This window comes from Stegastes partitus, unplaced genomic scaffold (assembly GCF_000690725.1).
Source record: "Stegastes partitus isolate 25-593 unplaced genomic scaffold, Stegastes_partitus-1.0.2 Scaffold2275, whole genome shotgun sequence".
Classification (NCBI taxonomy): Eukaryota; Metazoa; Chordata; class Actinopteri; family Pomacentridae; genus Stegastes; species Stegastes partitus.
The window spans coordinates 28502-55486 of NW_007580006.1; the positions used below are offsets into that span (position 1 = coordinate 28502).

Sequence of the window (26985 nt, forward strand, 5' to 3'; positions counted from 1 at the left end):
TGATGGAGGTGTCCTGTGACTGACGGAGTAGTTTCTCATGTATCCTGAGTTTGAGGACGACTGAGAGGAGGAGGAGTTCAGGTGAGCCGCCGACCGAGAGCTTCCACATAGGACAGCTACCTTTTGTATTAATGACACACACTTTTGGGCCAATAATATTAGCGTGGGCTGCAAGGTGGCGCAGTTGGTAGCACTGTTGCCTCGCAGCAAGAAGGTCGCCGGTTCGCGTCCCGGTGGGTACACCGGGATCTTTCTGTGTGGAGTTTGCATGTTCTCCCCGTGCAGTGTGGTTCTCTCCAGGTTCTCCAGCTTCCTTCCACAAGGTCCAAAAACATGTTGAGGTTAATTGGTGATTCTACATTGTCCGTAGGTGTGAATGTGAGTGTGCTTGGTTGTCTGTCACTAAGTGTAGCCCTGTGATAGGCTGGTGACCTGTCCAGGGTATCCCCTGCCTTCGCCCTAAGTCAACTGGGATAGGCTCCAGCCCTGCCCTGAGTTATCTGTTTGCATACCAGCCTCCACTTCTGGGTGCCCACAAGAGAAATCGTGGCTCTCAACGAATGGTCACATCTGCTTACAAAGCAGTTTTGAGTCTCATATTCATGTTGTTTTATCAATAAATGTGTGACAGCTTTAAGGCGAAACTTAAAATGGTATTGTGGCAAATACGCATGTGCTACTTTGCGCAAAAAACCCAACTGCAAGATAAAAAATAACACTACACCGCCTCAGAATAGCCCCCTGATACTGGGTGAGGTTAACCCAGTGTAGCATATGGTGAAATTATACTCATACAAGTGATGATAACATTACCTAGTTTAAAAAACTGCATAGCTGCCTCAGGAGGGATGTAGGTGTCCAACTCAACATTTAGAAGATGCACATATTTGCCCCCCCACCATCAATGAAAACATGAAAAAAAGGAAAATATTTCTAGCGTGAGAAACTGCTGTGACATTACTTATAGACACAATAATGCCTGAAAGTGGGGCGAGACTTTTTTTCATCCCCTAAATATGAATTATGAACTCCTACAATCACTGAATATTTTGTATGATCCTCTAATGATGATTTTAAACAATGTCACGGCTAAGATGTGTTGTATTCTTGTTTTCCATCGGCTTCTGTAACATAGTTGAATTGCAAGATCCCTAAAAAATGACTCTAAAACACAGATATGTGTGAAAGGTTTTGAATGTGCAGAAAGTTTTAAATATAAACAGAAACCTCTCTGAAACACATATTAATTATTAAAATAAAATGCTGTGAAAATTTGCACATTTAAAAAGTTACTTTGCCAAACAAAAGACACAAAGAAAGGACAAAACAGTGAATCTCTATGTGTCTATAATATTAAAAAAGAAAAGGTTGACCTACATTAGAACAAATATCTGACAGCAGCACATAGTGACTGGAACCTCACTGCATTATGTTCCATTATATTTTGAATTGTCACCTAGGGATTGAAGTCTATGTTTTCCTTTACCTAAATAAAGAAATTACTAATATATATTGATGCAGAAAAGGCACTACTTGGTGCAAAGAATTCACCAGAGTGCAGGAAATGAAGAGTTTCAAACAAAACCTACACACATGCTCCTCAATACAGTGATAATATTGAAATATGTTGTGTGAGAGCTGATGCCTGATGAAGTCAGCTCGATCTATGGTGGTGAAATTAGTTTCTTCCTCTCACACAGACAGCGATGCCGGTGCTCGAGGTGGCCTGCAGCCTAATTGGCTGGTTGTGTCTCTACCTGTTGTTCTGCTGCACCTTCGCTCAGAGGGGGCCCGAGTGGAACTGCCGCCTGGTCACATTGTCCCACGGCATCCTCATAGTGCTGCTGACGGCGTACGTGGTGTTTGTGGACGGACCCTGGCCCTTCACTCATGCAGGTCGGTGGGACAGAGACGATAAAGACTGGTGCTAACGTTAGCGGTCTGCTCTGCTCCCTGAGGGTTGAACATGACCAGTTACACAGGCCTGTTACTAATAAATACACATAAATGACCACCAGTTGGAATAAATAATAAGTCTAGGAAAAAACCAGTGTGGCTGGTAATAAAGTCGAGAACAGTGACGAGCACCACTGTTTACTGTCTACATTTATTTAGCCATCTACTCAGTTAATAGACGCTAATCCATCAGTGAGTCAAAGAGTGAATGAATGTAATGAACAAATCAAGTGTATTGCTGATATTTAGCTTGAGAGAGTAAAGACATAGTTTTCCGCCACTTTAAGTTAAAAAACATTGGATGTTCAGTGGAAGTTTCAGTCCAGTCCAGTGAAAAATGAGCAACTGGTGAGACTCAGAAAAAATCCACAAACTTTAAAGATTCAGGGCTAAAAATACATTTGGAATAGAGCTTGCAAGGTGCAATAAACTAATTAGAAGTCTTCACATATCACATAAAGATTCAGAGCTGTTCAGGTGGAATAACCCCTTATCAGGCTGTACTCATAGACTGTACATAAAAATGGACAAACCCTCGGTAACACTGAGGTTTCCTAAAGAGTAGGTTTGAAGCTTGGTGTGGTGGCTCCAGCCGTCGCCATCTTGGCAGTGAAAACGGCAGGACACTTTAGCTGGACTGGATATTTATTGTCAAAAAGAACATTTCAAATATTCACAGTGTCCTTCATATCTACAAATAAGTCTAAACTGTAGATACCTGCAGGAAAATATCTTTAATTATCATCAGTCCCAGGTGTCTACATTGTCCTTTTTAGATACCTGCAGTTAATTTTGTTGATGTCAATACATATCTTGAACATGAATTCACTTTTCAGACTTAAATGTGGTCAGTGTTGGGTTCCATCTTGCTCTTGTACCTCATTTGGCCAAAAATGTATTAATATTGACATTAAATAGTTATAATGTGTCTTTTTCATTCGTGATAAATCATTAGAATTCAGTTTTGTGCTTGTGTGTCCCTGTCGCTATCTGTTTCCCAGGTACCAAAAATACTGAGATGCAGACCTTCGCCCTAGCTGTCTGCCTCGGCTACTTCTTCTTCGACATCAGCTGGTGTGTTTGCTACCGCACCGAGGGCCCCGTCATGATGGCGCACCACGCTGCCAGCATCACAGGCATCCTGCTAGCGCTGTTCATGGGAGAGTCGGGCTGCGAAACCTGTGGGGTGATCTTCGGCAGCGAGCTCACCAACCCCCTGCTGCAGACCCGCTGGTTCCTGCGGCAGCTCGGCCTGTACGACAGCCTGCTGGGTGATGCCGTAGACCTGCTTTTCATTGTACTGTTCGCCACCGTGCGAGTGGGAGTCGGCACGGTGATGTTTTACTGCGAGCTCACCTCTCCCAGGACCTCGCTGATAATGAAACTTGGCGGCGTGGCGATGTACGGACTAGCGTGGGTGTTCATGGTGGACATAGCCAGATTTGGCTACAAGAAGAGCAGGGCCAAGTATAGGAAGTGGAAGGAGAACCACAAGCTCCAAGAAAACAACACACAGAAAGTGGATGGGCACTCAGACAAGAGTGACTGAAGAAGTCATTGCATTCTTGCAGAGAGCTTATGTGCAGTCTATATATACTCGGGCTTCTACAGCTTGACGGTGCTTTGTACAGCAGCATCTGACAAAAAATTATAAATAATTACGACATATTTTCAATGTGTATTAATATTGGTACTCAGATTAAACCTGCACTGCTGTTATTCTGAGAGTAATTACATTAGCTCTTTTGATAAGGTCTTATGTCATTGCTGTCAAATCCTTTTCTTTTTTTTTCTTCGGCTGTATTCCTTCCTCTGAACACAGAGTTGCTTTTCTATCTTGGACAGTTGCTTGTTGTTTTTTTTTTTACTCTATAAGCTTTAAAATACTTGTAGGGTGCTTTCAAATATCCATAGTACTATGTAGTGTCCCAGAAATAAATAGTAGTAGGTCAATTAGACCTGTATGTCAAACATACCAGGATGTTCTTAGATGCATTCTGCAGTATACAAGCCAGCATGCTTCCTCTGTAAAATGGAAGATATGTCACATGTGTCATGGTGTCTCATGCAAGTATAGACAAGTTCGTTTTGCACAACAGACTGCAGCAGATACATGGCCAAAGATGAATGTGGTGACGAAGCAGTATGTCCCAGATGTCTGCATGTAACAGTTTGTATTTAATAAGGGCTGCTGCAGTGCATAACAAAAGAAAAAATATATGATTCTTCAGCTCTGGCCTTCAATTATCGCTACCTATCGCAACCATTGTGGGAATGTCGCCACAGATACCAGATTTAAACAGTCCATCTACTGATTGGCTTAACCATCTATCCCTGCTTATCCTATGGGGGGTCGCAGGGGGCTGGAGTCTATCCCAGGCAACACTGGGTGAAAGGCTGGGAACACTATTGACAGGTCCATTGCAGAGAAACAGACATCCATGCACACTTACAGCAAATTTCGAATCACAAATTAACTTATCATGCATGGATTTGGACTGCGGGAGGAAAACCCTCAAAGGAACAGGGATAGCACGCAAACTAAACATTAAAATGCTTCAGCCAACCAGTAGATTAGAACCCACCCAGGATCTTCCAGCATCACTCTGACATGAAGAAACGTGGGACATGGGCAAGGTAGAATTAATGTTTACTGAAATGTTGTCTCATCAGCCATTTCAACCCCTCTGCCTCCACTACGGTGTGGTATCTGACAACTTCCATGGAAACGTCAACTCTAAATCTGCTATAGAGCTTTAAATGAGACAGTTGTTGACGTAACCTATTCCTGCACCAATGTTTCCACCTGCCTCTACACAAGTTAAATCTGCTTTGAAATATCCTCAACTGCATTTTTCTGAACTGCATTTTTCTTTGAGTGCAACTGGTAAAGACATGAAGGGCTACCTATAAACCCAAAACAACTATAATCAATACCAGTCACTTATATCCATCTATCCATTATCCATACACTATACACACCAACTGCCTTTGGATTTCCAAAAGTGTTATTTATTATTAATTATTTTACAACATATTCTAAGTTTGGGTGAATCATTTTAAAGGTTGTAATCCAGTGACTTAGTGTTGCATTTCCATGAACTGATAAATGCTTTAGCAGTGCTCTAATAGTAAACTATATACAGTGAATAATAACTTTTTGGTTTTCAGGTTTTGGAAAATCCTCCTTCAGCATTTGGTGCTTTTATTACCTTTTTTAAATCAATTAAACAGACCTACTAACTTTCATAGATTATTTTACAACAGTTGATCTATAATTTCTACTTCAGACAATGACTTACTAAAAACTATAAAGCCCATTACCTTTAACTCATGGTTTACTAACATTTATAACCGCCTATAATCGACATAAAGTAAGAAACATGGCACGCCTTGTTAATGACTTAAATTGCAGATTTATAAGTGTTTGTTAAATATCGTGCTGGAGAAGACTTTCTACAACCAAGCAATCAATTATAGCATATAAAGCCTTGAAATATCCCAACGCAAAAACAATCAAGACTTGGCTCTTAAGATGAAAAGTTGCATTTAATTTTCTAAGATCTTATTAATGTGACATAATGCAGTTTAATAAATGTTTCAAGTTAATATTGATCATAGTATGAAAATCTGATTTATTGTATTTGTAATATAAAAACTGCTGAGACGTACTTTCAAAAAATGCTAGAGTGCCTGAATAATGAATTATAACTCCTAATGATCTTTTTTAAAATATTTTTTTCTGGCCTTTTTGCCTTTATTAGTCAGGATAGTGAAAGAGTGAGACAGGAAAGGGGGAAGAAGACCTGCAGCAAAGGGTTGTGAGCTGGACTCGAACCCACAACCTCTGCGTCAGGGACAACAGCCCTTGTTCATGGTTTGCCCGCCCAACTAGGTGAGCTATAGGGGCACCCATAATTCCTCATGATCTAATTAATCACATTGATGCAAACTGGACATGGACAAGTGGCATGAATACCCATTTAAAATGATTAAGTTAATCAAATTAAAGTTTGTGTTAAAACTGATACTCACCAACCAGATGCTGATAAGCTTCTTCACTCTTATAACCACCAGCAGTGACCATGTTTGCTAAAGGTCTGATGTTGCGCCCTGAAACTTACATTTAGATTCAAAACACATTATATACAGAACATGAATACAGGAAAGATCAATTATTCAAGGCTTTTGTAAATTAAATGCAACATCTTTTAATGTCTAAAAGATGCTTACTGTTCAATTTGGATTATTAAATAAATATCATTTAAGGAAATGTCAAACACCATCAAACCCCCATCCCCACCTAGGATTAACTGAAATGAAATTACACTTTTACCAGTATTTTCTTTCTTATTTTTTTTTTCAAGAAAAAAGGAGCCACTTGTGTGAGCAAACACGTTAGCAGGGTTATCAACAATGCAATAAAAATATAACATTTATAGAACACATTAATACAGTCGGACACTTTATCCTCTTTTTAAGTAGTTTGTGTTAAAACATTACATGATTGCATTGTGTAAAAAGAAACTGGGCAAGTAGAACCACAAAGTTTTGAAATGCAGTCATTATACATTATATGTCTTTACTTTTGAGAACAGTTCATAACAATCCTTTTTATCTATATAGATATATTTTTGCTATAATTCAACCAAAATCAAAGCCACAGTGTCATCTGTGCAGTCCTGCAGCCAGTAAATATGAGTCTTTGCAGCCCAGCCATGAAAGTGAAGTGCAGACGTCCGATGAAGGAACTTCTGTTGCTTTACAAACTAAACATGTGACACAGAGATTCCATTTGTGTGGAGGGTGTACAAAACTGTTGAAAGCCTACACTCAGACTCATCAGTCACACACATTACAGTGCACGCTGTCAATGGAAGGTAGGAAATGGTCTGAAATACAGACACATTTCTTATTGGAACACAATTTAAAAAGTAGTGTCTTAGCTACATACATGATCAGGAAAACACCAAAAATCGGACAAATTCCTTTAACAGCTTTTGTCTTTCCCGCAGAAAAGGCTTCGGTACAATGCGTTTATCATTAAGACTGTACTGTTTCTGTATTTGCAGTGTCTGTTTGGTTGTTACACATAGTCAGATCCATTTGTTTTTACCTCCATATGCATTGTTTTTCATTTAGCAGGATATCTTGATTTTGGCTGGAAACTGGTCAGCTGTCGACAGTAGATCAGAATTCTTCACCGATTTACATCTACATTTTCCTCAGAGCATTTTCATTTGTTAGCTTTATAATGCTACATTCAAGTGCTTTAGGAAGTTCAAAAACTGAGACTTCTAAGTCAGTTAATACTGCATTTGTATGTTTTTTTTTCATTAAGTAAGACAGCTGGAGGTGTCAAAAGGCTGCAGCTTTGCTGATATGTAATTTATTCTGAAGAAATTATGTTTAGCTCAAAAGCCTGAACAGAACATGTCTGTTTGGACAAGTGCTTCAAGGAAAAGTTCAATATAGTAGGAAATTAGCTTATTTTCTTATTTTGTAATAGTGCAAAGTGAAAGTTTATATTAATCATTCAGATTGTAATTATGAGCAGCATTTACCTCCAACAAAGAATGTCTAAAGGCAGACACTTAGAGCATTATGGCCTCAAAGTAGTTATTGCTGAATAAAATCCAGTAATATGATCAATTATGCAACTTTAAAAGGAGCTTTACACTTTTTGTTTGTATCTGTTGTCACTTGTTTACAGCCTGCCTACGTAACAACAACAGAAAGCTAATTTATAATAGATTAATATTTAAATGGTCCAAAGTCAGAATAAGTAGAGTGTCCCTGGTCTTCCTGCTCTGTCAATATCATGTTGATGCAGCATAATTTCACATCTGTGTGTTAACTGCTAGCTTAGCTTAGCATAAAGATTGAAAGCAGGGAGAAACAGCTGGCAAGCATCTGTCCAATATAACTATCAGCACCTCTAAAGTTCACTAATTGATCAACACAAAACAAAAACAGAAAAAAAGAAGAAGAAAAAAACTCCACTTTAACTCACAAATGTTCCATTTTTCTGCGTTTCTGCCTGTGTGTGATTTAAAGAGCTCATATTATACACATTAACAGGTTCAGAATCCTCTTTTGGGGTCTACTTAAGTATAATTGCATGCTTTCATGTTCAAGATAACACATTATTTGTCTCATAAAGTATATTACTACGGCACTTCTTCTCAGCCTCTGTCTAAAACGCATCGTTTTAGCAGCTGTCGCTTTAAGGCCTTCTTCCAGAAAAGCCCAGACTGCCCTGATTGATCAGGGGTCCGTTTAACGAAGCAGGTTTAGTGAAAACTCTGAGTGTTAACCCTGAAATGAAGGAAACTCTGAGTTTTCCATTTCAGAAAGGGAGGTAGCTCGAACCAGAGACAGAGGGGTAACTGTAGCCTGTTTCACAGAGAGAGGTAACTTAAGACCTCTGTCAGTTACCGTAGTAACAGACTCTATGAACCTAACCTGGTCGGGACCAGGTTTTTCTCAGTGAACCTCAAGTTTCCCTCTGTCTCTGCCCTCTTTTGGCCACATGCGATTTGATTTCCTCATTCATTCATTCATTCATTCATTCATTCATTCATTCATTCATTCATTCATTCATTCATTCATTCATTCAGTCAGTCAGCAAGCAAGTTTTGGCGTAGCCTCTTTGTGCCGTCTTTCAAAAATCATTTTAAAAAAGTCAGTAGGCTGTATTGGAATTCCATTAGACATAGAGGGAGGCGACTTTTTCCACTAACATGGCATGTCCTTTTGATAATGATCCCCCATGGAGGAAGGTGCAGCATTACTGCAAAGAGAATTAAAAATTCGTCTGGAGACGGTTATCAGACCTCGCATAGATGTTCCAGCATTTCCAGACAGTTCTCTTTTTGAGCGGTACCATTTCACGTCACAGTCCGTCAGTGACGTGCGGTCAGGGAAAGAAAAAAAAATCTTATAAAATAATTTAAATGGTTATATTTATCCAGTGATTTGTACTATAAAGTATTTATTTTTTTCATTTAGCCTCACCAATTTTGATGATACTTTTTATTCAAAATTGCTGAATTTTCACAATTTCCCATCCAAATGCTTGGAAGAGAAGCCGGTGAGGCAGCGGCGAACTGAGCTTCACCTTGGATTGCGCAATCCCTCGCTAACTGCGCTGGCTGCCATGCAGTGACAGCATGCTGCTGTCTGTATATCGCCAATAAAACGGTTCAAACACATTTAATATCCATCCATCCATTATCTATACACCGCTTAATCCTCACTAGGGCCGCGGGGGGACTGGAGCCAAACCTAGCTGACTTAGGGCAAAGGCAGGGGTCACCCTGGACAGGTCACCAGTCCATCGCAGGGCCACACTTAGAGACAGACAACCAAGCACAATTTATGGACAATTTAGAATCACCAATTAACCTCAACATGTTTTTGGACCTTGTGGGCAGAAGCCGGAGAACCTGGAGAGAACCCACGCTGCACGGGGAGAACATGCAAACTCCACGCAGAAAGATTCCGGTGCCCCCACCGGGACGCGAACCGGCAACCTTCTTGTGAGGCAACAGTGCAAACCAACTGCGCCACCTTGCAGCCCCACATTTAATATATGAACTGACTTTCCATAGTTCAGCTGATGTATATAATAATGTACAGTGTGTTTAACGTGCTCCGTGTGCTGAGCGATCATAAAGCAGCTGAGAAGAGATTCTAGGTGAGGCAGGCAGTTCTCTGGCCTCATGGCAGGGGGCGCTCTGACCCCAGACATTCTTCTTGTGACTCCGCGACTGCAGAGCAAGTGACAGCTACTTAGCAGCTTACAAAAAAATAATGGATATTTTTGTCCAGAAGAAGCTGCGCATGGACATCATTTATAAGTAAAGGTAAGATTGCAAAAATTTTTATTTTTTTAAGTTAAATGTGTGTGAGTAAGGCAACTATATGCAGGACGGTCAGAAAAGTGTGCCTCACCCTGAAACAGCTTTTACCATCTTTGTGGTTTTCCCTGGACATAAACCTGTCAGAGGCATCAAGGAGGAGTTCCACGGGATGCAGGTGAATGATGTAGAGATCTGTTAAATTAATTTTAAATTATATTCTGTTAATGACATTGTGCTGCAACCTCAGACTTGAACAGTGTTTTTATGTTTCATCTAGAGCTGCTGCCAAGCGGGCTTCTCCCCCGCGGGATTGCACCTCTAATGAAATAAATTAATAGGCTGCCATTCAAGCAGTTTTCCTGTTATATTATTGTGAATAAAGGACATTTAAACTTACGCATTGACCCCAGCAGCAATGTACTTCACCCTGTCTCCCTCTCTTCTGCGGCTGCACGGGGTTGCACTTGTTTTTTAAAAACGCTTTCAAAGTCGCCATATGAGCGCATTAACATTTCCAGTTCTAGTGTGGTGAAAAATGCAGCCCTCCTTCCCCGTTGCCATGGTGATTCTTTGAATCGGGGCTCCATTGATGCTGGCTTTTTATAGTTGTGGTGCACGCGCTTAACTCCAGGTGAAACTACTCCTAGTTGATTAAACTAACTCAAATCTGCTGTTCTGGAACCAGAAACTCAGAGTTTCCAATCTCAGAGTAGATCAGCTCAAAGTTCAGGATTAGACTCAGAGTTTGTTGAATCTGCTTCTTGAAATAGACCCCAGCTGGACAGATCACTAAATAATGGGATGTAGCTCTGGTAGAAGAAACTCTAGCAGGGAAACTGCAAAACTGCGAGGAAGCTGCTTATTCTTTGTTTGAGGAGCAAACTCGCTTATAGGCAGGTGTTTTGCAAACATGTGACATGATGATGTAAATACGTAACAGAAGAAAAGCCTGGACTTCAAATGAGGCAGGTAGGGAGCAGTGTTTTCTGTAGGAGAGATTAACTCCCTTTGGCGGGGAGTTTGCAGACTTTTAAATATACGGAAAGGCAGCTGTATAACACTAAAGGAACAGGAAAATTTTAAAGCATAACATGGGCTCTTTAAAAAAAAACATAATACAGCATGTTATTGGTAGAAACTTGTCTCCCTGCGTCCAGTTTTATGCAAAACGTGGCTAAAAACCAACATCAAGAGGCTTTTCTTAACACTTAGGGTTGGTAGAAATGGTTCTAACAGCCTCTTGTTGATTATTCATTAAACTTTGGAGGTTGACAACCAGCACTTTTATTTCTGTTCTATCTTGAAGCATACATAGATGTACAATTTTTTTTTTTTTTTTTTTTTACATCAAGTGCTCAACAAGACAATCACCCTCTTGTACTGGTCAAATGTCTTAACACTTCCCTGCCTTACATCTGTGTGACTTCAAACACTTGCCCTTTTTCCATTTTATATATCCAGTGTTTCAGAAAATGTATGTAGTTGATTATTATCATAGCAAAACAAAAAGGTCCATGGGTAATTGTATGATTGTTCTTTTTTCAGCTCCTGCTGGTTGAAGGAGTTTATAGTGGAACAATCCTGAGATCAGACACTAAGCCTCCATTACTGAGCGACGCCGGAGTTAAACAGTGAAGGATGGAGCCAGGAGAAGGTGATTGTGCAGTAATGTGGAACTTGGCTCGTACAACCAAGAGAGCAGGAAGTCTGTCATCACTGAATCCCATCTGAAACACACCAGATGGAGAGTTTGAAACGCATCAGCGTGTGTTCGTGTGGATATGAAGTGAATGAAAAATCAGAGGGCTGAAACGCACCGTTGTTATCATCGGAGTCAGTAGCTGCGTCACTGTGCACTTGTCGCAGTTCATTGTACTTAACCTCAACGTCCTGGAAGCAAACAAAAGTCAGCGTGGTGCACAGGTCAGGCTAACATACGGTTAAACAACAATTAGCAAATCATTGCTGGAGAACAGCAATTTATCTATTAATGTTAAATTAATGGTGTTTAGGAGAAAAAAAGGTTAATTTACTTATGATAAGATGCAATTTAAAAGTTCTGAGACTACACCAATAAAATTTTAAAAACTGTATCCAATTTAAATTTGGCTGCTCCTTCAAGAAAGTTTAACACGCTCATAACACTCCCTGTAGGTCCCGCCAAAATGGCAACTCTTCAACTTGACTTTCATTTTAAGGAAGAGGAAGAAATCCCAAGGAGCCAAATACAGTGATTTTAGGGGCGTCGCAGTGATAAATATGTTGTTGTGGCCAGAAATATAGCCGTGGTGTGAAGGGTTGCAGAGTGCCTTGAAGCACTCACATAAAATCCTGCCACAGTCCAGGTGGGTTGTGTCTGATATTCACACACTAAACACTTAAATGTTCATACGGCTCAGAAGGAATGTAAACCATAATGTGAGGGAAAATACTGCAAAGTAAAACAAATCCAGAAATTCTTGCCGTGAGCCTTGCAGGGCTCCGCATTTTTGAGATTACACTACACTTGAAATACTCTGAAAAAATCTAATGGGAACTCATTTGTGCTTAATGTTCATCAAAAAATACAGTATGTTGCTGCACAGCTGAACTCTAAACTATGGAGAATCCAAAGGTCAAATGGGATGAGAAAATCACTGGAGCTAATAAATAAAAAATTTCAGTTTCTAGCATTTAACCCTCGCCTTGCTGCCCAACCAGCAAAAAAAACAGCACCGCACAAACATGTAAGTCATGCATCAGTCAAGCAGCAGTTTATCTGGTGCAGAAAACAGACTCCCAGTGATCTCATGGGTTTCTACAAGCATCAGGCCAAACAGGCAATGCTCTATATTAAGTTTAAGATCACAAGACCGATTTCCTCTAGCTAAGATTTCCCACCATGTGGAGGTTTTGTGAATGTGTTTTATTGTGAGAAGGCAGCTCTGGCGCTGCAGCACCTTCAGATACTGCAGGTCAGCCTGAAGGAGGCGCAGGTGGGTCATCAGCTGCCGGCTGAGGTCTGGTCCGCCGCCTCCGGTCTGCGAGGATGAGGACAGCAGCTTCCTCATGTCAATCCCCACGTCGCCTCCGACATCGTCATCAGTGCTGCTCTCTTCAGAGCCGACACCGAAATCCAGAACCATGAAACCACCTGGAAGCAGAAGAAGATTAGGTGAGAAGGTTCTATAAAGACTCTCAGGTGACAAAAAGCTCATTTTTAGTACTTTAGCAGCGTCCGACCATTACTGTTCCGTTCAGCTGTGTCTGGTAGGTTGTCTTTCTGGAAACCCTCAGACGTGCGGCTCTCGTCACATGCAGCAGAACTTTCCTCGGGGCCTACAGGCAAACAGGCACTCAGCTGACTCCCACTCGGCTTGTTCTCCTCTGACTCTTCCTTCACCTCCTCGGCTTCTCTGCTCAGCATGTGAGTAAACAGAGCCTGCTTCAGCATCGACACTAGAATAAGAAAAATAGGTTTTAATTTCCCACACTTCTAAAACTGTCCACAACTATCAGCCAACAGAGTTGAATAAGAAAACGTGTGACAATTACGTGTCCTTAGAGCGTCTTCGGCTTTGGAGGAGGGAAGGCTGAATGGATTGAGCTCATCGTTTTCAATGGCGATGCCCTGACGGGATCCTTCCTGCAGAAGTCTGTCTGCCAGCTGCCCGTCCAGGAACGCCTCCAGCTCTGCTTCGTCCACCTCTACATCCTCCTCATCTACCTCCTGCCTGCCTGCGGTGGCCAGCCCCTCTTCCTCGTCTTCTGATTTCAAGCCGTCGAAGGGGTTGAGGCTCGTTGCCGGAGCTTGAATGTCTGGAGATGAGGTGGCATTGACATTTGAACATGTAAGGTGATAATTTACCTTAAAAGAAATACTGTCAAACACATATTAAACCCTCTGAAACCGAAGCAGTTTCTCGGATATTTAGTTTTTTTCTTTGCCCCTGTCACATTTTTACTCACTGTAGGCTCTTCTTTCACACAATATAAAGTCCTGCAACTCTATGGAAACAACACAACCTAACCTGAGAACTAAGAAATGTCTTTTGTGCTGCATAACAAATGCATAATGGTATATATAGCCAAAAGAAAAGGAATAAGACTTTTTTTTATTATATAGTTTACCGAAAACTAGGATCAACATGTACAGCATTTAATATTGTTCTGTGCATCAACTTTAGAAAGATAATTCACCATGCTGAATGTGTTCTCTAACAGCAAACTTGCCTCTTTGTATAACGGTTTTGAGGCCTTGCTGCAAGTATTTTATTGATCAAGTATTTTTTTATTTTCATTTCAGCGTTTTTCAGTACTTGTCTCCCATCTGTTCTGTGGAAACACTGCCTGCAGTTCAGCTGAATAGTCCGAGAATTTTTGGTTAGTTTAGTTGAGTCACTAATGGCTTTTTGGTCATGTTTAGGATCGCAGAATTTTTTGTTTTTTCACAGGATATTATTTGTGGCACTTTTTTATATGAGATATGCAGAACGAAGTGCTTTTGATGAAATATAATGGTTAAGAGTTCAAGGGCCCTTAAAAATGAGAAGAAATCCAGTGATTCTATCTATTTTTACAGTTTCTGACTGATAAATACTGTAATTTGGCATTGTTTTTAAGATAACATGCCTTAGCAGTTCAGAGGATTAAACTGTAGCTTTTAATGTAAAGTAAAATATTACAAGATGTGTCATCTTCAAATTAAAAAGAAACTGCTGAGGAAATAAATGGAGAAAGTAAGTTTTGTCAGTGCTCTTGATGGTTAATCTGGGAAGAATATTTTCCTCTTATTTATATACTAATTTTTCATTATATTTCTTAGACTTAAAAAAACACAGTTTAATAAATTAGGTGATCTTTTTTTGAATTGAGGAACAGTCATTCTACCTGAAGAGTGGATGCTTCGACCCGACGTCCCGTTTGGCTCTTTGCTCGGTTTGGGCATCTCACTGTGGATGATCTCAATAGTGTCTCGCTCAACCCTGAAACACACTTACATTGTAAACAAGAAAAAAACTGAACAACAACATCAGTGAGTGACTGCAGCGTTGGTGGACTCACTCAGACTGAGCTGGAGGCGTGTCGCTGTTGTGAGGTTTGGCTTTCATGGCATCGGCACACTGCGTGATCAGACACTGCCACCTGGATGAACAGAGGCCACACAGCTGGATCAGACAAACGAGGACAGATGAGAAGAAGCAGTGTGATGTTGTTTTGGGTTGTTTTGGACTCACGTTCTCTGATCGGACACCGTCTGAGCCATCAGCTCGTAGATCTGAGCTCCGTTATCCGACATGGACAGGACGAAGAAAGACTTGTTGTCTGATGAGGACAAAAATTCAAACCAGGATTATTTCATACTACATGTCAGCTACATGTTAGTGCTGCACATTTATGGCCAAAAGTATGATACTAATTTATCATGATTATTCACTGACTTTAGGGATAAACTGCTTTTATTGCACTTAAACATTTAATAAAATTAGAACTTTAAATTTCATGTTATACAACATTCCTGCCAATGTACAAATCTTTGCATCAAAAATAAGACTTAAAATCAGGCTCTTCCTCATCTGATTTCATTGCATTTCTAAGATTTGAAATAAAAGTAAAACATTTGTATGCTAAAATGCTCAAAAAATTAGACAATGGCACACTCATATTTGCTAATTAAGTGCCAGATTTTTGGTCAATGAAAAGTTAAGATATCACCAAAGAATTCATACTGTTGGAAACATGGACTTTGGTACCAGCTTTTCACTGCAAATGATCCTATAACTGAGACATTTCACCAAAAATTACACACTGTGTAGCATTAGATGTCCATACTGAGTTCTGTGCAAATTTCCTAGAAGTACACCCAAATGTTATTAAGATAATTTAGTGTGGACCAAAGTGGTGGATCCACTGACACAGAGTCATGCTGCTAGCATTTTTGACTAGAGCTGCAACAAATTATTATTGTCAGCGTTGATTGTTGTCTCAATCAAATAGTTGTTTTTGTTCTATAAAATGTCAGAAAATGGGGAAAAATGTCAGTCAGTGTTTCCTAAACATCCTAAAATGTCTTGTTTTGTCCACAACGCACAAGAGATCCACAAGTTGATTTGTTAGGAGTAAAGAAACCCGAATATTTAGACTTTTTTCCTCAAACAATTACGTATTGCAGCTCTATGTTTCTAAGAACCTACAGATGAACTAAATCAGAAATGTTGACTCCATACGTAAAACCTGCCAAAAGTGTCTGACAGTGACTGTGGCCCTCACCGGTAGCGACGGGGCGAACCAGCACTGTGTTGAGTTTGATGATGGGGCTGAAGATGTTCTTGGTGTCGGTGACGCTGGCAACGTTCTTACCATGAAACTTGAGCAGCAGGCGCTCATCCTGCTTCTGCAGCAAAACCATGATGTCCTCCAGGAGGATTGTGTACAGCTCTGAAAGGATGACAATGGTGATACAAAACTGACTTGTGGTACTGTAAATGTGAGATTACTATTTTAAACACACCTGCTTTAATCCACTTTAGTCAAAAATAAAGTTGCAACAGATCAGACAGATAATCTGCTCAAATCAGTTGTTGCTGTGGTTGACATTTGTATAATCTGCACATCTTCCTCTTTATTTTCATGTTAGTGTGGAGTTTACACTGTATTTTTCAATGTTATTTCCATGAGTGTTAGTACCAATTGTCTTGTCCTTGTTGACCTTCCAGGAGAGAGGTCCCTCGTGAACCATCTTCCTCTTGGTCAGGTCTAAATTCTGCAGGAAGATAATCAACTTTCACCGTAAATACAGCCGACAACACAGTGTCATTCATTTGCACATTAAATCACAGTTAAAGACCGGAGCCGCTGTGTGTAATGAGAGATATTATGATATTTAATTGGATACAGGAGGGAAGTATCAGATGTTAACCTCATTCTCTTTTATATTCAGAGCACCAGGAGTGAAACCACTCGTGTCTCACCTTCAGCTCCAGGATCAGAGGGTTTTCACTCTGTTTGAGAGATGAGAGGTCCAACCTTCGCTGATACTCCTCAAGCCTCTGTTGAGACAGAACACAACTCATTAAACATCTTTAATCTGCATAGAAAAGCACTGTTTTTCACGGGTTGCTTTGAACTAGAACTCTCAGATGTATCTTTATCTTTCTATCTGCACCTGTTTGTTTTCAGCCTCTTTGACTGCCTGGTTGACGTGGTTCAGGATCTTTTTACAACACTCTGCAGCTTTCTTCACCTTTTCACTTTCTTCAGCATCCTCTGTGGGAAGATTTAATGGATGAAAAACCAAAAATCAGTACTTTTCATCAATGAATTGCCCACTGTTATAAATATCGGCCGCAAAAACACATGCATTCGTATTTATACCTGTATATTTAGCAATGCTGTCCAGCAGAAGCGGGTATTTGGTCATTCTCTGTATTTCTGCAGGAATTATGTCTTTAAGCTGCAGCCTGCGACACAAACGGTTGCTCTCAGCTTCCTAAATAGGAAAAATGAGAAAGACAAGAAAAAAAAAAGAATAAAAAGGGTTGATAGGCAAAAACCTGCAACAGATAGCACGCATACGAGACAATAAACTAATCACATTGTTTTGCGCATGCCATCTCCATCTTCACTTTTAGGAAAATAAAAAATAAATTCTAAATAAATAATAATAAATAGACAAAATGAGAAACTATTCTTAAAAATCATATTTAAAGCATTTTTTAAAGCAGATGCAAATTCAAAAAGAAAATGAAACCCTGTCAAAAAAAACAAATATGAAAACTGCATACTCCAATAAAAGTGTCATTTCGGTTTGAGACAATGGACTTTGATGGATTTTAGCTTTTAAAATGAATAATGAATTGACAATATAATCAATATCATGTGTAATACTACTTTTCTCAATAGTTTGTGCAATATCAGTTTCAGCACCATGTGTAATATTTCATTTTCATTTAGGATATGTCAATCTAATGTGCAGTATTTTATTTTTTCTGGTGCATTACTTTAATTTCATACGTGATATTACTTTGCTAACACAGAATCATTGCCAGTATTATGTCTTATTTTTTTGTTTTAGTCTTATTTTAGCTAACTTATTTGTGATTTTCATAAATGTTTTCTTTGTTTCCTCATTTACAGTTTTTTCCTTAATTGATGTGTGCTACTGTCTCTGTCGGTGTTGTGCTGTTTCTAGAACAACAAATTCCCAGAGGTACCCCACCAAAAGGGTCAATAAAGTTCTATCTAATCTAAATGTGTCGTACTTGTATCTTTTTTATTTTCTTTTAGGCACTGAATCTATTCTCATGTTATTGTGTCATTTTGTTTTTCTGAGCAATACATCAGGGCAAAAACTTCTTTCTGGATTGATAAAGTTCTTTCTTCATCTTAACCTGCTGAGTCTTAAGGTGTTTTTCACACACTTCCGCATGCATTCCTGAACTTTTCTAGACATTACTGGCTCTATGTGAGAACAGAAATGTCCCAAACAGTCGAAATGGATATTAAATGGGCTTTATCCTGCCAGCTCTTTAATACAAAGTCCGCGTACTGTCTGATCGAGCCCCTATGTGAACAGAGCAGGTCATTGTCCAGAAAATTTACAACCAGTAAATATGCATGATGATGAGCATCATATTCTGCCTCTGACATGCTCCAACCAGACAACAAGCACAGCATCTTCAGTACCGACACCAAGTCTGACACAGACAATCTCCTGTTATCTGAAAAATGCGTAAAAGAGCTTCTTCTCCAGTCATTAATGTGTGATAACAGCTTCAGTGTCTTCTTGCAGCAGGAAATTTATAGTTTCATGATGAAGAGGCATACAGTCAGAGGATTTACTGGTGAAACTGGAGCACATAAACTCTTAGTGAGAACGTAGAAGTTCTTCAGTGTCAGCTGAGATAGACTGCAGGCCCCTGCATCGTTCTTTAGTTGTAACTAATGGGTAGATGATGTCAGTTACTTCATATGTGTCCTCTGTGCTTTACAACTAACTTATATTTTTCTGCATTTATGCATAAAACCTGCTTCTTGATCTCGTAAACAGAGTTTGAAAAAAATAATTATTTTTACACGCATCACTGTCTCAGAGTCCTGTACTGTACCATTAATCTCTGGACTTCTTAACATGTTTCCACAAATATTCTGACAATTCACACTCATACAATGTAGACATTTTGTGTCCTACTTGAGTCTTTTAATGTGTAGCATTAATAAAGAGATGCAACCTGTTGGGAACACCTGAGCAAAATTACAGTTCCACTCATGATATAACTAATTCTAGGGCAGTGGGTACACATTTCACATTTTCTTTCATTTGTTCATGCATGGCTATTTTTTCAATAGTAAGTTTTGTAATACGTGCAAGAAGAGGTGCATTATCTTTGGAAGAGAGTTTACTTTGACCAAGAAGAGCAGAGCAGCATCAATCTGGGGTTGGCAGATTCGTGCCTGTTGTACAAAACTATTTTGCACATTTGTTACAACAGCATCCAACTCTTTTCTATCATTGTCAGTCACAATATTGTAAAAGTGTTTTGCAGTATTGTTAAAACCTACTTTAAGTGTCTTTTCAGCTTCATTTGTTGACTCCATCTCTGTCGCTGTAAATCCTGGGACTTGCTTATTTATTAGATTTTTTAACCACCTGCTCTCATCCACAGAAAAGCTAAAATCCCTACTCCCGTAAGATTTTCACGTTGTCCGCTAAACTGTTTTCATTGCAGACACACACAACTTTTAAAGCAATTTTTGTCTTTCATTAGACAGTTTGCCTTTATACTTGCTTGTCCACTCATAACGAACAACTTTAATAACACGCTTTCATATAGATATCCGTGTTTTGTTTTGTCTTGCAACACAAGCTCCACAGATTGTTCTCCTCATGTGTCTCTTCAGTGCTGTTCTCACCTGCATGAACAGATTGAACCTTTGGTCCTTCTTCTTCCTGGTCTTGATAAGCTCAAGAGCAGACGGCTGGTTGCTGCAGAAAGTTCCCACAGCTCTTATGATCTTGTCCTCTTCCTCCCCGCTGAACTGAAATCACGGAAAAACTCAAGTCAGGTACAAGTACCTCAAGTTTGAACTTATTGAGTATAAATACAGAGTGATTTTCCACTCCAGTACTTTAACTGTCAAGTCGAGTCTGCACAGTTATAAATAGCAAACCCATAACACAATGACTGATCAGAGTAAAGACCCAATGAAATAAATGAAAATTAAAGATATAACACAATAAAAGATGAAGTCTTACCCAGGCCAAGAGATCATCTCCGATCTCACCAATCACTGATGTCTCGCTCCTCTTCCTGATCACGGTCATTTGTTCTGTGACAGAAACTGTGGAGTAGAGCGAGAAGAAATGCACATAGATGTTTATAGCACAATAATAAAACACTTAGAAAAACAACTGTTTAAACCAACCCATGAGATCATCTTAATGATAGTTCCTTCTAAGAATGAGTGGGTTTCCCCGTTCTGCATAGTGTCCAAGGTGTGTCCCCTTGCTTGGCATTCCAGAGAAAGACAAGCGGTGTCCGCTACAACTATATACAGTATATATATATATATAATATTTATTTATTTATGTGCAAAAATACGTAAAGCTGCAACTTCAGTGATGGATCAGTCACTCAAGGTTGTTTTTTTTTTATTAGTCCATCGACCACTTTCTTAACTTTTCTTGGATGCTTCCTCAGTTTTTCCTCGTAGTTGCCTTTTCTGTCTCTTCAGTTGCTCGTCTCTATAGCTCTGGCAACTGCATTGCTATCGTGGGAATGTTGCCACAGAAATCTGTTTTAAAAGTCTAGTTTAGACAGTCCATTTATCTTAGACAAAAATTAGTAAAAAATGTGACAGGAGCAAATACATGCAACTCGCAGCTGCGAGGGTTAAGAGCTATCCAACTATTTATGAATTTGTCAAATGAGCTTTGACACGTCGGTCACAATTACAGATATCGTTGATCTCAATCTACATAGTTATGAGATTTACTGGCAATTTCAATAAACAAATGGGGGAAAATATTCAAAGGACCGTATCAGTATCAAGTCAAATAGTTTTTTGTTTTTCTTTTTGTTCTACAAGGTTCTGTGATTTGTGTTCGATGCTTTGTGACCTTTGACAGTGTGTGAATGTTGTTACCATGCAGCTGAATGATCTCCTCCAGGTTGATGAACATGTGCTTGATGTCTTCTGGCGGAAGGATGCCGTCTCTGTTCAGTCGCTGGTAGAAAACACAGTCGATCACCTTCAGCCTGCGCAGGTGAGCGCGCTCAGTGTAGAACAGCTCTGTGGGGTGGACGATGAACTCATGTCAGGAGACAAACTCGATGTCTATTTAATAATTTTCAGTGTGAAATGCTGCTGACTCACCGTTGATGACTTCCTGCCGTTTGATCTCTTGCGGCATCAGTTTGGCCAGGACGTCTTGACTGACCAGCCGCTGCCAGTTCAGAGGGTCTTCCTCACACTCCACCTCTCCACCCTGGTCGTCTTCGCTCTGGATGTCGGGTGAACTCACCGCACACTGTACCTCCATCCTGCTCCCGGCCGAACACACAGAGACGCTGTTAAAAAGATTACTGCGGCAGAAGAAAGGGCCACATGGGAGAATAGTTAAGCAGGTACAATCCTTCCTGTCATTTTATTCTGTATTTACTGCATGAAGCAGTAAAAAGTCTTATGATCAACATATGTTTCATTGTTATTTTGACAGAATTAATCCCACATTCTTTGTTGCTGTGATGGATGATTTGTCCTGGAGCAATAATGTAAAGATGAAATGATTATTTAATTGGGTGATTACAGTTTTTCTCAGTCACTTTGGTACATTCCTTCAATCATCCTCAACATGTGCAAAACAGCAAGTGCATGTCTCAAAACAATTTGTACGAATACCTAAACACTTTACCTGCAAAAGGCAGTTACTTGCTCAAAATCCTTAGTTCATCTCTCAAGACTAAATATCTGTGTCAATGAACATGGCAGTGCCATCAGAATGAAAAGTCCTTGTGTCAATGTGTATGGATAAGCCAGTCAAATTGTTTAGTCATGTCAGTATAACAGTATACTCTGGAGGGATGTTCTGATGTAAACTATGGCTAAAGTGTTGATGACAATTATTGTAAATTCTGAGTTACACCTTAGTGTATCTGGGAGATTGATTGCAAGAGACTGGACAAGATTCACATTTAGGCTTTTACTGTTTGTACTCTAATTTGTTGACAGACGATGTCACTGCAATACAGAAAGAAAAAGACAGCACTGCAACTTATGCGGTGGCAGAGGCAAAAACTCGGGTCTGGGAGGAGTTCGGGGAGGCCATGGAGGAGGACTATCGGTCAGCCTCGAAGAAAATCCGGCCATACCGTCCGGCCCCTCAGGAGTGGAAAGCAGCTCCCCACCAGCACTGTCTGGTGCGGGTGGGGACCTCCTGACCTCGACTGAGGAGGTCATTGGGCAGTGGAAGAAATACTTCGAGGGTCTCCTCAATCCCACCGTCACATCTTCCAAAGAGGAAGCAGAGACTGTGGTTTCAGAGGCGGACTTGTCACCTTGGCTGAAGTCACCGAGGTGGTTAGAAAGCTCCTTGGTGGCAAAGCTCCATGGGTGGATGACATCCGTCCTGAATACCTTAAGTCTCTGGACGTTGTGGGACTGTCCTGGTTTACACGTCTCTGCAACATCGCGTGGTGGTCAGGGACAGTGCCTCCAGACTGGTAGACCAGGGTGGTGGTCCCTGTGTTTAAGAAGGCGGACTGGAGGGTGTGTTCCAACTACAGAGGGATCACACTCCTCAGCCTCCCTGGAAAGGTCTATTCCAGGGTACTGGAGAGGAGGATATGACCAATAGTCGAACCTCGGATTCAGGAGGAGCAGCCTGGTTTTTGTCCCGGTTGCAGCACACTGGACCAGCTCTACACCCTCCATCGGGTGCTCAAGGGTTCATGGGAATTCGTCCAACCAGTCCACACGTGTTTTGTGGATCTGGACAAGGCATTCGACTGTGTTCCTCGTGGCATCCTGTGGGGGGTGCTTCGGGAGTATGGGGTCCGGGGCCCTCTGTTAAGGGCTGTCTGTTCCCTTTACGACCACAGCAGGAGCATGGTTCGCATTGCTGGTAGGAAGTCAGACCTGTTCCCAATGCGCATTGGCCTCCGCCAGGGCTGCCTTTTGTCACCGGTTCTGTTCATTATTTTTATGGACAGAATTTCTCGGCGCAGCCGGGGGGAGGAAGGGGTTTGGTTTGGGAACCACAGAATTTCATCCTGCTGTTTGCAGATGATGTTGTTCTGTTGGCTTCATCAAATCAGGACCTTCAGCGTGCACTGGGGCAGTTTGCAGCTGAGTGTGAGGCGTGTGGGATGAGGATCAGCACCTCCAAATCTGACGCCATGGTTCTTCACCGGAAAAGGGTGGCTTGCCCTCTCCTGGTTGGCGGAGAGTCCTTGCCTCAAGTGGAAGAGTTCTGATAAATGCTGTTTGTTTTGGCTTTTTTTTCTTAATAGTAACATGCTTTTCAAACCCTGTCAGTGGCTTTTGGGGTTCACATATATTCTGTGATATGATTAAAGGTCTTCAGTATAACAGAGACCCAAATGTGATGTAAAAGCGTGAACGTTTTTAAAGCAGAACTGTGGGCTTCTGTCTGCAGTACTTTACAGTGTCATTAATTACTTTCCATCCTGGACTGTAGGGAGAAAATCCAAGCTCTGCAAATACCTGAAGGCCTCCTGATCTTCTTCTCGCTGCTCCAGATTGGAGGGACTAAAGTCAAACTGTGTGCTGGTCGGAGTGAAGGCGCCGTCCTGGTGATTGCCTGACTGCAGGCCGTCGGTCAGTCTGGGCTGGATGCAGAACGGAGAGACATCTGGAGGGTAAAGGACAGAACAGGAAACAGTAATGACGAAAGAAAGACGGGAACACAGGTTTGACAACAATATTTTATCTCTGATAAGAGTACATTTGTAGTAATCTTAGTGCATTGTACTGAAACTAACTGATTCATCCTTTGGGACATCTATGATACTAATAGTGCCACTCTGAGTGCATCTCTTTTACTCAGCAGTTTGTCTCCTGTATAACAGTAGATAGGAGCCACTGAGGTTTTAGGGATAAAGTTGTAATATTTTGAGGGGCAAAAATGAAATTAGAAATATTTTATTTAAAAAAAATTAAAAACTATTGCAATTCTCTTTTATCAGGTCGTAATACTGCCTTTTTCCAGTGCTGTAATAACCAAGAGCAGAACAACCACCAAAAGCAGGTTTGAGAGGAGCCATGAAATCTTTACTCCCATTCTCAAAGTTATTCAGATGAAACAATCTGAGAAGAAGAAGCATACATACTGACTGAACACATTACAATAGTCCCAATAGTTAACCCACTGTTTCTTATTTTTTATGTGTTTGTGCTGCGTCTTTTAGGATTATTTTGCATCTATCTTGTCAAGAGAAATATAAAAATACAGAATTCAGAAGGTCTTACTGGAGTCTGATTCTTGCCCGCTGGTGTCAGACATCAGACCGCCGGGGGAGCTGTGAGTGGGGGAGGTGGTGGAAGGCAGAGACTGGGTGCTGGTGTCTGATCCCTCGCTGAGTTGGTTTGCTCGGATCCGTCCAGAACTCGAGGCAGAAGAGTCAGACACTTCGGGGATGCCGAAGGCCGGCTGAGTGAGCTTTGGTGAACGCTGCTTGTTCAGCTCCATGGCTTTCCCGACTGCATTAGCACAAACGTACACAAGGAAATACACAAACATGCTTAGAGTTACAGTTTTCAGTCCATATTTGTGTTTCTGAAGGTTCAGATTTTATTAAATGTATTTCTTTGTTATTGCAGTTGCAACAAACCAAGCCTCAGCTTCTGGACCTCTATGGAAACAGCCCAACCATGACTAGAAGTAAAAAGAACTCAGAAATGTCTTCTGTGCAGTCTACCTAAATTATGCCTCCATAAATTACAAAAAGTTCAAACTTGTTGATCATTTTACAAAAATGTAAAAAAAAAAATGTTGAATTACTGCGTGTAAGAAATGCCCTCTGGTGCTCCCAGTACTAGATAAATAATGTTGACTCTACATACTATTTTATTATTTACATTTCTAATACTTGTTTCCTTACTTGTCTCCTGTCTGCACTGTGTAAACAAACCTGCAGTTCAGTTGAAAAGTCAGTGGATTTTTGTCATGACTGCTGCTTGGTGTCATTGTTATACCAAAGAGTGTAGAATGAGTTTTTTCTTTTTACAGAATCTGGTGCAGACTGTTTGTTTTAGGCGAATTTTAAAATCAGACATGGAGAGTAATGTCTTTTTCATTAAATAACATGATTTTAGGCTTAGATTTGTTTAATTCTCTTGACAGAACAGGTTTAAGGACTGTTGGAAAGATAAAAGTTTGATCATTCTTTCTGTTCTTACTGTTTCTGGCTCTAAATGCTGTAACAAAAGGCCCTTTAAACCTGTCGGCTGGGTTTGGGGTTTAGAGTTTTAAGCTGTTAAGTTTCTGCTCACCTGAAGTGGAGTCCACTCTGCTCAGACGCCGAGGCGGGCCCAGGATGTTGGGAAATCGAGGCTTTTTCGCCTTCTCCTCACCCTCCTTCTCAGGCTTGACACTTTTCTGTTAGTGAAAAAATAAAACACATATTTTGCCTGGAACTATTTTAATTGAAAGACAATTTACACATTGTCAGACCACTGAATGAATGCGTGATAATTCAAAAGATTGGTTACTTACAACAGAATTGTATTGGGATTACTTTATCATGTAGGGTTGTGGGTAATGTCTGTGTGTGTCCATGAAAGTGATTTAAAAATGGGGTTTCAACCTTAATCTTGGGCAGGAAATTGATGCGCGCACGTTTGTGTTCGAGGCCACGAGGTTCCTTCACTTTCACCCCGAGGTGCTTCATATAGGTGAGAGTTACATACTGCATTGTTTGGCTGCAACATGAAACACACACATTACAAAATTGTGATTTTATTTACAATATAATAATAGTACTTTATTTGTGTATCATCTTTCATGCAACACACGCAGCTCAAAGTGCCAGAACAATAAAAATAACAGAAAATAAAAACAAAAAAATGCAAACATAAGCAAGGCAAATACAAATAACATTAAAAAGCAAGAAAGTAGAAATAAAAAGGACATCACATAAACTGTAGTAAATGGCACTAAAAACGACTAGGTTAAAAAGATATTATTAATGATTCTTCATGTTTTTCTACACCCTCATATTAGAAGTTTTCTATTACATATCCCTTTAAGCCCTGAGCTATTTTTCAGGCCTCTGCTCGAAAATTACATAACTATATTAAAAACAGTTTATCTCTGCAACCACAAAGTCTATTTGAATAATTCTTGTGTCATAATAAAAGGAACACTTGTGAGATTTGCTCAGATGTGTAAATATCACTACATATTTTACTGGTTAAAAGTAAATGAAGATGGCACACACACAAATTAAAAATTTTCAGGTTCGCCTAAAAAAAAAAAAAAAAAAAGCAGTTTCAGGATAATTATCTCGTTTGAATGATCCAGCTGCAGCTCTAAACCTCTCCAAAATCATAGCACAATGTGTGAACATTCTCTCTGCAAAGTTTGACTCTGATAAAGGGAAGCAGAACAAAATTACAAAGTTTTTGTCCAGACTGTTTAGGCGAGGTGACATTTTTGCGCACTTTGGCACATTTTGGCACACTTGTGACCATCTGAATGTTCTTATATACAAACTGTATATTCCACTTGTATATCATTAATGGTGTTCAATACATGCAAATAAAGTTTCTTAGTTTTTTGAACATTCAACCAGATCGCTGTCTGTATTATGCAGTCCTGTGCGTAATGGCGACCGGCCTCCTGCTTAGCTGCTGCGATGACGCACGGCTGTATCTCCATCATGGATTGGTCGATTTCAGTGATTGACCCCGCCTTTGAATCATTAGAGCCAATAGAATATAGTAGAGATGTGTCGATCCGATACTGGGTATCGGTATCGGGTCTATACTGGACGAAATTACGGTATCGGATGATTTACTTCACAGTGGTAACTGGCCGATCCGATACCGCCACATACACACAATCCTGCCTTCCGACACATCCACGTGTTCGTCTGCTCATTGGCTACAAGTTTACAGTGTCAGAGAGTGTCTGCAACCCGACTGGTCGAATCTACAAGGGTGG

At 40.3% G+C, this 26985-nt stretch overlaps 2 protein-coding genes across 5 annotated transcripts in view; one reads left to right on the forward strand and one right to left on the reverse strand.

The window, feature by feature from the left end:
- Positions 1-1706: 1706 nt before the first annotated feature.
- Positions 1707-3505, forward strand: LOC103374539 (transmembrane protein 136-like). The gene is made up of 2 exons (XM_008304637.1): positions 1707-1896; positions 2958-3505. The coding sequence occupies exons 1-2, from the start codon at positions 1707-1709 to the stop codon at positions 3503-3505; spliced, it is 738 nt and encodes a 245-aa protein (XP_008302859.1).
- Positions 3506-11089: 7584 nt separating this feature from the next.
- Positions 11090-26985, reverse strand: part of LOC103374540 (rho guanine nucleotide exchange factor 12-like) — a 29465-nt gene continuing 13569 nt past the window's right edge. For 3 of the 4 annotated variants that reach the window (XM_008304643.1, XM_008304638.1, XM_008304639.1), the window contains exons 10-30: positions 25628-25742; positions 25314-25419; positions 24291-24521; positions 23526-23673; positions 21177-21385; positions 20946-21092; positions 20056-20141; positions 19713-19838; positions 17175-17289; positions 16966-17066; positions 16772-16849; positions 16488-16563; positions 16071-16238; positions 15038-15125; positions 14865-14945; positions 14691-14785; positions 13356-13619; positions 13044-13259; positions 12761-12954; positions 11639-11711; positions 11090-11548 (exon numbers count right to left, since the gene is read on the reverse strand). In XM_008304643.1, the coding sequence (XP_008302865.1) occupies positions 11535-11548; positions 11639-11711; positions 12761-12954; positions 13044-13259; positions 13356-13619; positions 14691-14785; positions 14865-14945; positions 15038-15125; positions 16071-16238; positions 16488-16563; positions 16772-16849; positions 16966-17066; positions 17175-17289; positions 19713-19838; positions 20056-20141; positions 20946-21092; positions 21177-21385; positions 23526-23673; positions 24291-24521; positions 25314-25419; positions 25628-25742 (2731 nt within the window). In that variant the 3' untranslated portion in view covers positions 11090-11534. The remainder of the gene's footprint in view (positions 11549-11638; positions 11712-12760; positions 12955-13043; positions 13260-13355; positions 13620-14690; positions 14786-14864; positions 14946-15037; positions 15126-16070; positions 16239-16487; positions 16564-16771; positions 16850-16965; positions 17067-17174; positions 17290-19712; positions 19839-20055; positions 20142-20945; positions 21093-21176; positions 21386-23525; positions 23674-24290; positions 24522-25313; positions 25420-25627; positions 25743-26985) is intronic. The other variant, XM_008304640.1, reaches the window with a different exon arrangement.

Bases quoted from the DNA above. Each gene is read 5' to 3' on its own strand.
- LOC103374539 (XM_008304637.1), top strand. From the start codon at position 1,707: ATGCCGGTGCTCGAGGTGGCCTGCAGCCTAATTGGCTGGTTGTGTCTC. The intron at 1,897-2,957 runs GTCGGTGGGACA...TCTGTTTCCCAG, and splicing joins CTGGCCCTTCACTCATGCAG to GTACCAAAAATACTGAGATG.